Source organism: Dasypus novemcinctus, chromosome 23 (assembly GCF_030445035.2).
Source record: "Dasypus novemcinctus isolate mDasNov1 chromosome 23, mDasNov1.1.hap2, whole genome shotgun sequence".
Lineage (NCBI taxonomy): Eukaryota > Metazoa > Chordata > Mammalia > Cingulata > Dasypodidae > Dasypus > Dasypus novemcinctus.
In genome coordinates, this window is record NC_080695.1 from 70,415,089 (window position 1) to 70,429,982 (window position 14,894).

Genomic DNA, 14,894 nt, shown 5'->3' on the forward strand with positions numbered 1-14,894 from the left:
AAGGTGGACTGGGAAATGTAATCAGAGACACTCCTAGGTAGAGTCGAACTGTGTATATGCCTGTGTGTTTTTCAATGTTAAATATACAAATGAGAATGAGTCCAGTAGGAAAATCATCAAGACTAAGTGCTGGAGATCGGGTGCATACGAGGGAGTGTGTGTGCAGGTTTTATCTTACTAATTCTATTGACGGATTTTCAAACCTGAGCCTGCCTGGAGCTCATTTGTCACATTTTAACCATCTGGGTCTAGGTTTCTGAATTTTTGCTGTACTCCATTCACCAGTGTTCATGATCATGAGAGAGGCCAACCAGTCTAGTGTCTCCGAGTTCCTCCTCCTGGGTCTCTCCAGGAAGCCCCAGCAGCAGCAGCTCCTCTTTGTGCTCTTCCTGAGCATGTACCTGGCCACAGTCCTGGGGAACCTGCTCATCATCCTGGCCATCAGCGCAGACTCTCGCCTGCACACCCCCATGTACTTCTTCCTCTGCAACCTCTCCTTTGTGGACATCTGCTTCTCCTCCAACACCGTCCCCAAGATGCTGACCAATCACATACTCGGGATTCAGACCATCTCCTTCCCTGGGTGTCTCACACAGATGTATTTTCTCTTTGAGTTTACTGACATGGACAATTTCCTCCTGGCTGTGATGGCCTATGACCGCTTTGTTGCTGTATGCTACCCCTTACACTACTCAACAAAGATGTCCCAACAGCTCTGCGCCCTGCTGGTCATTGGGTCCTGGGTCACAGCCAACCTCAATAGTCTGTTGCATACCCTGCTGATGGCTCGACTTTCGTTCTGTGCAGATAACACCATCCCCCACTTCTTCTGTGATGTCAGTCCTCTGCTGAAACTCTCCTGCTCTGACACACACCTCAATGACATGATATTTCTCACTGAGGGTGCCCTGATAATGATCACCCCATTTGTTTGCATCCTGGCTTCATATATCCCTATCACCTGTGCTATTCTGAGAGTCCCATCCACAAAGGGAAAATGTAAAGCCATCTCCACCTGTGGCTCCCACCTCACTGCGGTTTCCCTCTTCTATGGCACCATCATTGCTGTGTATTTCAACCCTTCATCCTCACACTCAGCTGAGAAAGACACTGCAGCTACTGTGCTGTACACAGTGGTCACGCCCATGCTGAACCCTTTTATCTACAGCCTGAGGAACAGGGACTTGAAAGGGGCTCTGAGAAAACTGATGGGCAGGAAGAGGTTTTCTGTCTGGTGAAAGAACCAAAGCACATATTCATTCCTAAAAAAATTTATAACACACTAGTGGAGTATAACATGGCAGTAGTTTTTTGAAAGGCAGTTTGGAAACAACTATATTGCTCTCTCTTCTAGGAGCAGGTAGAAATAGATCCTTATTTATTTATTATTAGACTCTGATTTGCCTGTGACCTTTTCTACAAAGCGAGTAATGAGACTTCCTTTAAATCCAGAAAGTTTTTTTCCTTTTTTTAAAAAATTTTCTTCTAATTTGTTATTGACTGAATTTTAAATTCTTTTATAATCTAGTAAAATTTTACCTTTTTAAGTGGTCTGTTTGGAAGGATACATGCTACAAATATTTCTGAATAATAGAATCATGTGGGGGGCTTTTAAAACACAGTGATGTCTAGGTCCCAGCATTGACCAAATAAATCAGGATCTCCAGGTGTGGGGCCCATCGCTGATATTTTTAGTAATTATCAGTTGATTCTAATGTGCAGTTGGGTCAAGGATAACTGGTATACCTCATACTCCTCTATATGTCCTCTGAGATGGCCAATCTAAAAGGTTGAGTCTCAAAATTATATTGACACTCAGACTAAAAGAATAGCAGAGTGAAATGTGAGGCCTAGTAATGTGGATAATAATATTTCACATGAGAATCAGAGGCCCTGGTCTGCCTTCTCACCAGGCCATAGCAACAAGGCATCAGGATTACAGAGTCATGGAAACCCTTCACAACCATCCCCTGACTTCTGACCTTGGGGCTGGTTCAGCCATGATCATGTCTTTGTTATTGGGGAAATAAACCAGTACTCGCTATTACCATTGCCCAGACTCGCCTGCTCTCATCTTGAGTGAGCAGCCCCCTCCCCATCCACACCATCAAGAAATAAGACCAAGGTCACCTCCCCTCCTCCATGAAGCCTCCCTGTTTCCCTCTTCTGGGTTCTCACTGCTCTATTTTTCCTTGGTTCAGAGTACATTGCAGTATAATCACCTGCCTGTCCTCCCTCCATCAGGATTTCCACAGATCAGGAGACCCTCCAGACCCACATACACATACCATGCAACCTGTATCCCCAGTTTCCTGCACTGCTCCTGGGTCAAGAGTGATCATCAACTAGATTGAAGGGGGGAAGTCATCTACTGTGTTGTACACAGGGTGACACCACGTGAAGCCTTCACTTATCATTTTGACATACTTACTTGAGAAGGACTTTTGGAAATATTTTACTATTGAAAATGTAATATACTATAGAAGGCCTATATCATAAAGAAGAAAATCAAAATAACCTGTGATCTTCCACACAAGATAACCACAGTTGTACATATATGAATATATTTTACAAAAGTTGGCTGCAGTCAGCTGATTCAAGGAGAGAAAATATTTGGAAATCACATGCCAGATAAAGGTTTAATATCCATGATATATAAAGAGATGCTAGAACTCAACATTACAAAGAGAAAAGACTCGATTTAAAAATGGACAAAAGACTTCAGTAGACTTTTGTCCGAAGAAGAGATACAAGTGGTGAAACAACACATGAAAAAATCTTCAACATCACTAGCGATTAGGGAACTGCAAATCAAAGCTGCACTGAGATATAATTTCACACATACTAGAATGACTACTATTCATGAACGGAAATTTGCACATGGATATTCATAGCATTGCTATTCACAATTGCCCAAAATGGAAATAATCCAGTTGTTCATCTAGCGATGACTGGATAAACAAACTGTGGTGTATACATACAATGGAGTATTATTCACCTTTAAGAAGAAATGAAGCAAAACATATGACGACATGGATAAACCTGAAGGACATTATATTGAGTGAAGCAAGCTGGACGCAGACAGACAAATACTGTATAATTATGCTATTATGAACTAAATTTATAGTGTAAACTCATGGAGTTAATAACTAGAATATTTGGGGAATGGGAGGAAGAGATGAGATGTGGAGGTGTTTTCGGGACGTGGAGTTGTCCTGGATAGTGCTTCACGGACAATTACGGGACACTGTAGATCCCCCCAGGGCCCACTGGATGGAACATGAGAGAGTCTGGGCTATGATGTGGACCATTGACTATGGGGTGCAGTGATGCTCAGAGATGAACTTACCAGATGCAATGGATGTGTCATGATGATGGGAGAGAGTGTTGCTGTGGGGGGAGTGGGGGGAGTGGGGGGTGGGGGCAGTGGGGTTGAATGGGACCTCATTTTTTAAATGTAATTAAAATGTAATTAAAATGTAATTAAAATGTAGTTAAAATGTAATTAAAATGTAATTTAAATAATAATAATAAATAATTTAAAAAATAAAAAAAATAACTAGAATATATGTCACTATAAAATAGAATGCGGTTAAGGAATGGAAAGTTGGGGGTTAGTCTGTGCAGAATTGGTAAAAAGTTGTTCGTAAATCTTTGGAAATGAATAGACATGGTGAAAGCACATCACAGTGTTTGTAACTAGCAGTATGACAGTGGTTGAAAGGGAGAAATCTAAAGTCATGTATACTACTAGAAGGAGAGCTAAAAAATGTAACAGACTGTGTAGCATAGCAAAACCTCGTGTGAAATATGAAAATGGGTAATATTGCATATAAAAGACTGTTTTTCACTGAAACTGAACAAATGTACATTTATATTACAAGATGTTAATATCAGGCAAATTACAACCACAGCAAAAATATGAACAGTGGTCTATATTACTATATTAATAATCTTCCATTAAGGGGGAAAAAAGTAAAGAAACTATACTAAATGAAAGAAACAAAAAAAAAAGGTAGTAAGGGATAGAAGTTTTTCTGTCTGTTTCTATTTATTGTTACTGGAATAATGAAAATGCTCTAATAATGACTAAAGTGATAAATGCACAAATATGTGATAATATCAAATACCATTGACTGTACACTTAGGATGGATTGTATGCTTTTTTAATATGTATTAATATCTATTACAATTTATTTTTAAGAGGTTGGCTGCTGTCTATGCATATAATTTGTATTCTGATGTTTCTATTCCTTCTTCCTATGTCAGTAAAAATCCTAGATATTTTATTTTTTTCAGGAGGTACAGAGATTGAACCCAGGTCCTCATTCACTCAAAGCACATGCTCAACCACTGAGCTACACCCGCTCCTCCAGAAATTTGGTTTTATATATGCAAAATATTTCATCACAGAGATGTAATATCATTTATCCATTGCCCAACCCTGAACAGTTTTAAATATTTCTCTACTGTAAATAATGCTGCTGCCTACTTCCTTGAGTGCGAATCTTTGTAGCATCCCCAATTACTCCCACAGGTAACCTGTGTGACCTACTTCTCTGGTAGGAGTGAAAACCGAAGTCACCTTTCCTTGATTTCTTCATTACTGCCACCTGGCCCTATCTGTCATTACTAGCAGGGGATCTAGTACCTCCTTCCTGACGTCAAAGCTCCCTTAGTCCAAAGGAACCAGCCAGTCCTGCTTTCCCTGCCAGGTGGAGGAAGAGACCTGGAAGTTGAGCGGGTCCAACTGGCATAACTGAGTCGCTAGCACACAGTGTGGCTCTTGAACTTGATCTTGCTTGTTCTGCTGGAGGCCTGTTTGCTGCAGCACTGGAGGCTGTGTCCCACATCCCTGTGGGTCCACCCTGGGGCCCACCTTTGGCTCCCAAGGCCCAGCACCCTGAGCTCCATCCACTGTATTCTCTGACTCACGGCCTTGGTGGCTACTGCCTTCGAGATCCCCTCTAGGCCCTTGGGGTCTTCTTTTTTTTTTTTTTTCCCAAATTCTACTCAATTTATTCATTTTTTAAAAGATATTACATTCAAAAAACATGAGGTCCCCATTCACCCCCACCGCCCCCACCCCACCACTCCCCCCACAGTAACACTCTCCCCCATCATCATGACACATCCATTGCGTCTGGTGAGTACATCTCCGGGTATCGCTGCACCCCATGTCCCATGTTCCACACCATAGCCCACACTCTTCCACGTTTCATCCAGTGGGCCATGGGAGGCTCATCCCCGGGTGTCATGTCCCACGCTGGGGGGAAGGCATTGCATTTACATGCTGAGTTTGGCTTTGAGACTGGCCACATTTGAGTAACACGGAGGCTGTCAGGAGGGAACTCTTAGGCACAGTGCTGCTCTAGGCCTTGTTCTTATTTCAGGTGTATAGGCTCACAAGCATAGTCATTAGTATCAGGGGCTCACTGTTGGACCCTCATTCCTTCCTGGTCCTTACCGTTGCACCTGGGGGACTGCCGCTGCTCCCCTAGGGACCACGACAGAGCCTTGGGGTCTTCTTATGTGCAGTGGACTTCAATCCGTTTTTTCAAAGTTATACCAATATCTGTAAAGTAGATTTCAGATAAATGTACATGAAAATTATAACATTCAAATATTTAATATCCTTAATTATTTTATTAACAGGCTGTAATATCTAATAATATTTCAAGAGTTTTTCCAATATGTTAATACCTTTTACTTTTTGAATTGATTTTGAGTTATGGAAGGGATAGAATTTTGTGAATTTTATATATTCATCATGGATTGTACCTTTTACTAACAGAGATCACTCTATTTTTAATCCTTTTTACCTCTTGAAGTGTACTTGTTTACTATTAGTACCACCACCTTTGCTCTCTGTAGGCTTGTGTTTGCTCGCTCTCTCCCACTCTCTGAAACAGTTTACTTGGAAGAAGACCTCTTTCCCTCAGTGTCAGGATCTTCTTTTTTTAATGCTTCTTATAAGTGAAAAACATTAGCATACCATCCTACACCTAGAAAGAGTAGTCTAAATGGATTCCCGCAACTCCCCTTCCCCAGCTTAAAACACACATAAATAAAACTCTGTGACTATAAAATTAATGCACACTTTTTCTAAATATTTCTGCACATTTTGTAAGCAGTGGCACTGGCCACCTTTGTTCTACACTATCTCTTTTGGATGCTTGTAGCAAAAAGCTTTGGAAGATATAAATGGCATTCCTTTCCAGAGCAAAGGTCATATTTTTTCACTGTCCAGTGTCATAAAGATAATGTCACCCTCTGGAGCAAAAGTCAGACAGAATTACTCTCCATTATAAAATATTCAGGTTCTCTAGGCTCAGGGATTCTCTCCTATAACACAACCCAAAGTGTATGAGGGATCATTTGATCTTATTAATGCTGTTCTGAGGGAATTGAGGTTTTGGAAACTGGCATTAATGCTGATACTCTGAATACTGATACCGCTGTGAGTAATAAACTATCCTTTGTCTCTGACCCAAGAGACTTGCATTTTCTGCCACCATCCATGAGACCGGCTGACAGCTTTCTAACTTGCAAGTGAGGTAAAATCCTACTATTGACAGTTCTTGACAATGCTCACTGAAGAAACTTTATATAAATGCAGAAAGTGATAAATAAGAAATAAAAATATCGAAAAAGGCCATCGTTTTGCAAAACCCACTAGAAAAACCTTTGAGTATTTTCCCCTGTCTTCTCTGTGTGCACAAATATTTTTAATATATTTATATTCTTATATTGTATAGTTTGGATTTATTTTACATAAAATGTGGTATAATGATATTTTTGGTCAACATTCATTATGTAAGATTTTACTTATGTTTTTAAAATTTCTTCAAAAATTTTCCTCATTTCTATGTTTAGATATAAGCAATGACAATTAGAATATTTGGAGGAAAAAGAAATAATCATATCACAGAGATATAAACTTTTCACCACTTCTCTGAATTTACAAAATTGAGGTTGCTCTGTATTCTGAATATTTTTGTGTCCCACTTTGTTCATTTAACATCTTAATTGCAGTGATACAATTATGAGCTGTGTTGACTAACCAAAACACATATAGTTAACCATTAGGCTTATTGTGTTACCATATTATTAAATATTAATTGTTTTCTTTAAAAATAATTTTGCAAAATATAATTGATACTATTCAGCTTTTTACTTGATTTCTATTACACTGGCATTGCCTGCCACTTGGTTCTTATGGTAGATGACCCAAAGTCTGAAGCTCCATCAACCTATGGACCAATGAATAGAAGAAATTATTGTTTTTCTAAGCCACTCAGGTTGGGGAACCTTGTTACATACCTGCACTATGGGAGAGTACTACTGATACAAATCCTTTTTAAATTCAGGTCTTGGTTTCTGAGACACCACTTTCTTCTTTATCCAGATTGTTTCCTGGCTCCTACTTTTGAAGATATCACTTGGTGCTCTGTCTTCTTCTATCATCCCATTAAATGTTTGTTTTTTGTTCTTTATTTAGAGACTTATTTTATTTATTTCTCTCCCCTTCCCCCCCATTGTCTGCTGTCTGTGTTCATTCGCTGTGTCTTCTTCTCCATCCACTTGCATTATCCAGTGGCACTGGGAAACTGCGTCTCTTTTTTGTTGCATCATCTTGCTGCGTTAGCTCTGTGTGTGTGTGCTACCACTCCTGGGCAGGCTGCACTTTTTTGCACGTGTTGCGGCTTTCCTTGCTGGGCACACACCTTACGCATGGGGCACCCCTATGTGGGGGCACCATTGCATAGCACTGTACTCCTTCCATGAGGCAGCACTGCAGGTGGGCCAGCTTACCACGTGGGTCAGGAGGCCCTAGGGATCGAACCCTGAATCCTGAACCCTCTATATGGTAGATGGCTGCTCTATCAGATGAGCCATGTCTGCTTCCCCCATTATATGTTTTCATTTTTGTCTCTCATGGGTTTTATTATTGGCCTTTTCCTTATCAGTATGTATTCTCTCTCTCTCTCTTTCTCTCTCTCTGTCAACAATTACGTCTACTCTCATATCTTTAAATAAATTTATGAGCTGATGACTTCTGAATTCATGTGCAGCCACTCTCCCCTACACTCAGGCCCAAAACAGTCATCCTGGGCCCTTCCACCTGGACGTCTTAAAGAACTTCTAACACAATGTTTCTAAAAGAGACCTATCATTTCTGCATCATCCCTGCCATCTCCAACACACACATACACACACACATTGAAATGAGATACTTTTCTCTGCCTTCATGCCTAATTCAACGAAAGCGCCATCCATTCAGTCAAAGCAAAAAATGTGGGCACCAACACAGACTTTGCTCACTCCCTATCACTAAGTCCACATCCTTAGTACTTCTCAAAAATGCTCCATGGGGAGCCAGTGTAGCTCAGTGGTTGAGTGCCAGCTTCCCACATATGAGGTCCTGGGTTCGATCCCCAGACCTGGTACCTCAAACGAAAAACAAATGAAAAGTTCCCCTTTCTGACTCTTTTTGCCTTATTTGTAACACTCCTTATAAATCTGATCATAGCATTCCCCTTAGTCAAGTCTACCCTCCTGGCCACAGGGATCTTTGTAAGATTGAATATCTGTTCATGTCATTCCTCTGATTATAATCTTTGAAGGAACTTCCACTGGCCCAGGAAAAACTCCAAACTTCTTAATATGACTTATAGCAGACTGCCTATGTAATTTATCATCCAAGTGAAGACACTTTCAGGAGAAAGGAGTGAGGTATTAAAATTACGTGTGGACAAAAAGATGTAAACCTGGATTGTTCTGGGCAAACAGGAATGCAACATCACCCTATCCACACAGCTATTCTGATGTGGAATCTGTCTGTCTCTCTAGATTTTCCCTTCTTGTTCTACACTATCCACCTTAATTCCAGATATCCTTGACTGCATCTTCCCAAAGACAACAGTGTATTTGATGGATTTTATTCCTTCTCTTTGTCTTGAATGCCCTCAAGTCTCCCTTCACACACACACATACACATGCACAAGCACACTCATACTTCCCTTTCCTGGAAACCACTTATTCATGTTTAAGACTCAACTCAAGTCTTTCCTTATCTTCTGCACCCACCCTGAGTGGAACAGGTTGCTCCTTGCTTTATGCTACCTTTGTACCTGGACAACTTTTCCACATCTTTGTCCTCTTTGATACATCTTCCACACACGAGCCCCTGGAAGGAGAAACAGTACTCTAGTGGATGTCGTGAAGCACCACCAAGATCCTTTTCCAGGAATGAAAGATTTACTCTTCCAGTTCCTGGGATTTACTGGCAGAAGGCCCTCAGCTTTCAACATTGTCTGGATATTGCCACCTTGAAGAGAACCGTTAATCCAAGGTCATGCCCCCTTCCCTGGCAGCCTGTACACAGGGACTAATCAACGTTGGGGGTAAAATACCTTCCCACCTCCCCTTGCTGAGTAACTCTGAGGTGCCATCTCAGCTTCAGAGCTCCCCATGAGGTGAGATAAGCTATTTCAGCAAACTTCTCTCTATGCCCAACCTCCTTCTTTCTTCTACAGGTGATCCCGAGAGTCCACCCTACAAAGCTCCCACAAGCTAATCTTCATCTCAGAAACTCCTTTCTCAGGAAAGACAACCTTGGAAAAGGACTTTAATCATATTTATATACTTATCAACATGCTTTTACTGAATGAAAGAGTATCAGCAGGAGTTCACACCCTGAAAATAGCATCAGAGGTAGTTAACAATTGGAAATGATTTTACTTGTTTTTATATTTGTTTATTGTCTATCTTCCCACATTTTTTCTTGCCATATGTGGTGGCTTTTATTATGTACCCTGAGAAAACAAACAACACATATTTAATCTCAATCCCATTCCTGTGAGTGCGAATCAATTGAAATAGGACTTTTTGAAGGTATTATTTTTGATTAAGGTGTGAGAACTGAATCATGACCATTCTCAAGCCTATTCCTGGATTCCTTATAGAGAAAGCTACAGTGACATACTTCTTTGTCTTTGCTGCAAAAATATTACAATATTACTCATAAGTTTCTCCTATTTTAAGATAGTCACTCACAGCTATAAATTTCCCCCTCTGCATTGTAAGAAACTGGGAGTCTGTGGGAACCTGAAAAAGAAAAGAGGGCATCAACATGTGATGGGAAAGCTAAGGAACCCAAAGTATTCCAGGCAGCCTAATCATTCCTGACCCAGGAGGAAGTCAACTTTCTAGCCTCTAAAACTGTGAGCTGACCATTTCCTGTTCTTAAGGGACCACTGTGTGGTGTTTGTCATAGCAGCTGGGAAACTAGGACCTCAGATCAGGTATATATTTATTTCTCTATTTACTAATTTTCTTCTTTCTTTCTCATTTCTCTCTCTATGCTTATGAAGTGGGTGTTGGTGGTGGATGACTTTTAAGATTTGTTCAGAGATTTTAGAATGTAAAATCAGGATCAGGAGGGGAGTAGTGGGGATCCTGGAAAAGCAACTGATGAGATTTTTAAATTATCCCTCTTTTGAGGATGAGTGAATAGAGCTTTGAATCACTTAAGTATACTTGAATTATATTAGGTCCAAAACTAACTTTTTCAGAAGGGTAAGTACTGAGGAAAATGTGTACTTCTTAATGTTACGAGCTTGAGGAGGCCACTAGCAGACATTTGCAGACTTTTTGGCTGCCCACCATCTGACCCACTTCCAGTGTTTGTGGAATTTCCTCCTTTGTGGATAATGTTGTAAACAGAGCTAACCTCCCAATCTAGAAATCAATATGCCAGAATCCTGCTTCTGAGCCTCCCTTGCAGCTAGGATAAGGCAGGTGACACAGGCCCTGCCCATCTGATAAACCTGCCTTTTACACCAAAGGGGGGACCAGGAGGAACCTTCTCGAGCTGTGGCAGCAGTTTCAGCAAGTTGGAACCCTGGAGCACAGGCAGCAGTGCTGGTGGTGGTATCCCATGTTCAGTGATGGCTCCATCTGAACATCTGAGGCTTAATGACCACACACCAGTGTCCTCACCAGTTGGATTTGAGGCACTGTTAACAGATGAGTGGCCTTCTAAGCCTGCCTATCCAGTCTCCTGGTGATTTTGAGAGAAGCTCAATATTCTTTTAGTGTCATCTTTTTCTGCTAAATACCCAGGCTTGTTTGTTACTTGTTGGAACTAAGAACCCCGAGTGAAATATGCTGGAATGAAACCAGTCATCAGAAAAAGACTTGAACCCAGAAATGGAAAACCATGAAAATATTCAACTAATATCGTCCCATCTCTGTTCCCTATTTGCAGACCTCTCTGCTCTTCAGTCCATGGGTTAGGAATGGGTTGGCAGCAGAAGGCTCCCTATGCCTATGCAACATTATAGCCATGCTTTCCACTTAACCCCAATCAGTTATGGAAAAGAGAAGGGAAGATAGGAAAAACATGATTTCTGTGGCCCCACAACACCATGGCCATATGCGTTAGGGGACTCAGTTCCAAGAAAAGAGTAAATCATGGGATTGGAAAGATATCCCAAAATGCATTAATCTTAGGAGACTGGAGTTTGCAAATTACTTCATGCTGGCCTCACCCTGAGATAAAACCCTTACAATCAGGCTACCTTTATCTCAAATGCTTCCTATTATGCTCTCCACATTCCCAACTGCAAATGGGAAGAGATAAGGCATCACTAATCTTCTCTGATGATGACCAGCCGTGAAAAAGCAAGGGTTATACAGAAAACACACCATTAGACCCAGCTCTGAAGAATAGAAGAAAAAGAAAAAGGATATAATAACTGAATTTCCACATTTATGGGGACAGGCACAACTCAGCAAGGTTATGAGATTTAAGGTACCAGGGAATTTTGTCTAGAATTTGCCTGCACCAAGAGGACCTTATTTCTAATATCTTCAATATTAGATAAGGGAAGCAGATGTGGCTCAGGCCACTGGGCTCCTGCCTACCACATGGGAGGTCACTGGTTCGGATTCTGGTGTCTACTAAAGAAGACAGCAAGCTGGCACAATGAGATACCGGTGCCTCCTAGAATGCCACCCTCCTATGAGGGTGCCCTGATAACAAGCTGATGTGACAGGTAGACTCGGTGAGCAGACACAACAAGATGATGCCACAAGAGACATAGGGCGGAAAATAGAATGAGAGACACAACAAAGCAAGGAATGGTGGTGGCTCAAGTGATTAGGAACCTCTCTCCCCCATCAGCGGTCCTGGGTTCAGTTCCCAGTGCCTGCAAGAAAAACAAGGAAGTCAAACAGACACAGCAAGGGAAAACAACAAGGGGGTGGGGAGAAATAAAGAAATAAAATAAGTCTTAAAAATATGTTAGGTAAGATTCAAAACTTATACTTGAACTTTAGATAAAATTATTTCTCTTCATTGTTTGATCCAAAGGGCCCAAAAAATAGGTGGGACAATTACTGTCTTTTTTCCTCTAATGAGGCTCTCAGGGAACCTGGTCCCAGTGGTTGCAAAAGCTCCTGTAAATGTGCGCTTTGTGATTACCTTGAACATCCTTCTGGCACACAGAACGACACCATGGACTCTCTAAATCCAGCCTACTTATCCCTCTTCACTTTTCAGCAGATATCGATCCCAAGAGCCCATCCTAACAAAGCTCCCACAAGCTAATCTTCATTTTGGAGTCCTCTTTCTCAGGGAAGGCAACCTGCCTATATTTCCAAGACACTCCAGACCCACGTTAAAGAGACACATCAACCACTTATGCACTGGTGAAGAACACTTGACAGCACTAACTGCCCCCAGGTAAGATTACAGCAGTGGAGACACCGATATTTGGTTATTAGGACTAAAGTTCCTTCAGAAATCTGCTTTACTAAATCTTCCATGTACAGGAACTAATAGTAAGAATCCTGACTCCATCTTTTGTCACTTGAGATGAACCCCGCTGTAATCAACCACTTCTCTTATCTTTTTATGAGCTATCAGGAAGTGGAGTGTGGACTGGCAAATGTAATCAGAGACACTCCTAGGCAGAGTCGAGTTGTGTATGTGCCTGTGTGTTTTCCAATGTTAAATATACAAATAAGAATGAGTCCAGTATGAAAAGCATGAAGACTAAGTGTTGGAGTTCAGGTGCATGTGGGAGTGTGTGTGCCTAGGTCTTATCTTACTAACTCTATTGACTGATTTGCAGACCTGAGCCTGCCTGGAGATTATTTGTCACATTTTAACCACCTGGGTCTAGGTTTCTGAATTTTCACTGTACTCCATTGACCAAGTTCATGACTGTGGGAGAGGCCAACCAGTCTAGTGTCTCTGAGTTCCTCCTCCTGGGTCTCTCCAGGAAGCCCCAGCAGCAGCATCTCCTCTTCGTGCTCTTCCTGGGCATGTACCTGGCCATAGTCCTGGGGAACCTGCTCATCATCCTGGCCATCAGTGCAGACTCCCGCCTGCACACCCCCATGTACTTCTTCCTCTGCAACCTGTCCTTCGTGGATGGCTGCTTCTCCTCCACCAGCATCCCCAAGATGCTGACCAATCACATACTCGGGATTCAGACCATCTCCTTCCATGGGTGTCTCACACAGATGTATTTTTTCATTGTGTTTGGTGACATGGACAATTTCCTCCTGGCTGTGATGGCCTATGACCGCTTTGTTGCTGTATGCTACCCCTTACACTACTCAACAAAGATGTCCCGTCAGCTCTGCGCCCTACTGGTCATTGGGTCCTGGGTCACAGCCAACCTCAATAGTCTGTTGCATACCCTGCTGATGGCTCGACTCTCGTTCTGTGCAGACAACATCATCCCCCACTTCTTGTGTGACGTCAGTCCTCTGCTGAAACTCTCCTGCTCTGACACACACCTCAATGACATGATGATTCTCACTGAGGGTGCCCTGATAATGATCACCCCGTTTGTTTGCATCCTGGCTTCATATATCAGTATCACCCGTGCTGTTCTGAGAGTCCCATCCACAAAGGGAAAATGTAAAGCCTTCTCCACCTGTGGCTCCCACCTCGCTGTGGTTTCCCTCTTCTATGGCACCATCATTGCTGTGTACTTCAACCCTTCATCCTCACACTCAGCTGAGAAAGACCCTGCAGCTACTGTGCTGTACACAGTGGTCACGCCCATGCTGAACCCCTTCATCTACAGCCTGCGGAACAGGGACCTGAAAGGGGCTCTGAGAAAAGTGATGGGCAGGAAGAGGTTTTCTGTCTGGTGAAAGAATCAAAGCTCATATTCACTCCTAAAAGAATTTATCACTCACTAGTGGAGTATAACATAGCATTTTTTTTTGAAAGGCATTGTGGAAACAAATATATTGCTCTGTTCTAGGGGCAGGTAGAAATAGATCCTTATTTATTTATTAGACTCTAATTTGCCTGTGGCCTTGCTCTATAAAGCAAGTAATGAGATTTCCTTTAAATCACGAACTTTTTTTTCTTTTTTCTTTTTTAAAAGTTTTCGTATAATTTGTTATTCACTAACTTTTAAATTCTTTTACAGTCAAGTAAAATTTTCCCTTTTTAAGTAGTCTGTTTGGAAGGATGCATGCTACAGATATATCTAAATTATAAAATCACCTGAGGCACTTTTAAAACACACTGATGTCTAGGTCCCAGAATTCACTTAATAAATCAAGTTCTCCTGGTGTGGGGCCCAATGCTGATATTTTTAATAATTATCAGTTGATTGTAATGTGCAGTTAGGTCAAGGGTAACTGGTCTACCTCACCCTGCTCTATTTGTCCTCTGACATGGTCAATCTAAAAGATTGAGTCTCAAAAATTATCTCAAAATCATATTGACACTCAGACTAAAAAACATCAGAGTAAAATGTGAGGCCTAGTAATGTGGATAATAATATTTCACATGAGAATCAGAGGCCCTGGTCTGCCTTCTCACCAGGCCATAGCAACAAGGCATCAAGATTGCAGAG

General features: G+C 41.6%; 2 protein-coding genes across 2 annotated transcripts; both read left to right on the forward strand.

Annotated features, from left to right (window-relative positions):
- Positions 1 to 296: 296 nt before the first annotated feature.
- Positions 297 to 10,966, forward strand: LOC131275557 (olfactory receptor 1F1-like). The gene is made up of 3 exons (XM_058286237.1): positions 297 to 1,208; positions 5,823 to 5,832; positions 10,851 to 10,966. The coding sequence occupies exons 1-3, from the start codon at positions 297 to 299 to the stop codon at positions 10,964 to 10,966; spliced, it is 1,038 nt and encodes a 345-aa protein (XP_058142220.1).
- A 2,264-nt stretch (positions 10,967 to 13,230) lies between these two features.
- LOC101420806 (olfactory receptor 1F1-like) lies at positions 13,231 to 14,178 on the forward strand. Its single transcript, XM_004475866.1, has one exon. The coding sequence runs from the start codon at positions 13,231 to 13,233 to the stop codon at positions 14,176 to 14,178; it is 948 nt and encodes a 315-aa protein (XP_004475923.1).
- The last annotated feature ends 716 nt before the right edge of the window (positions 14,179 to 14,894 follow it).

Bases quoted from the DNA above. Each gene is read 5' to 3' on its own strand.
- LOC131275557 (XM_058286237.1), top strand. From the start codon at position 297: ATGAGAGAGGCCAACCAGTCTAGTGTCTCCGAGTTCCTCCTCCTGGGT.
- LOC101420806 (XM_004475866.1), top strand. From the start codon at position 13,231: ATGACTGTGGGAGAGGCCAACCAGTCTAGTGTCTCTGAGTTCCTCCTC.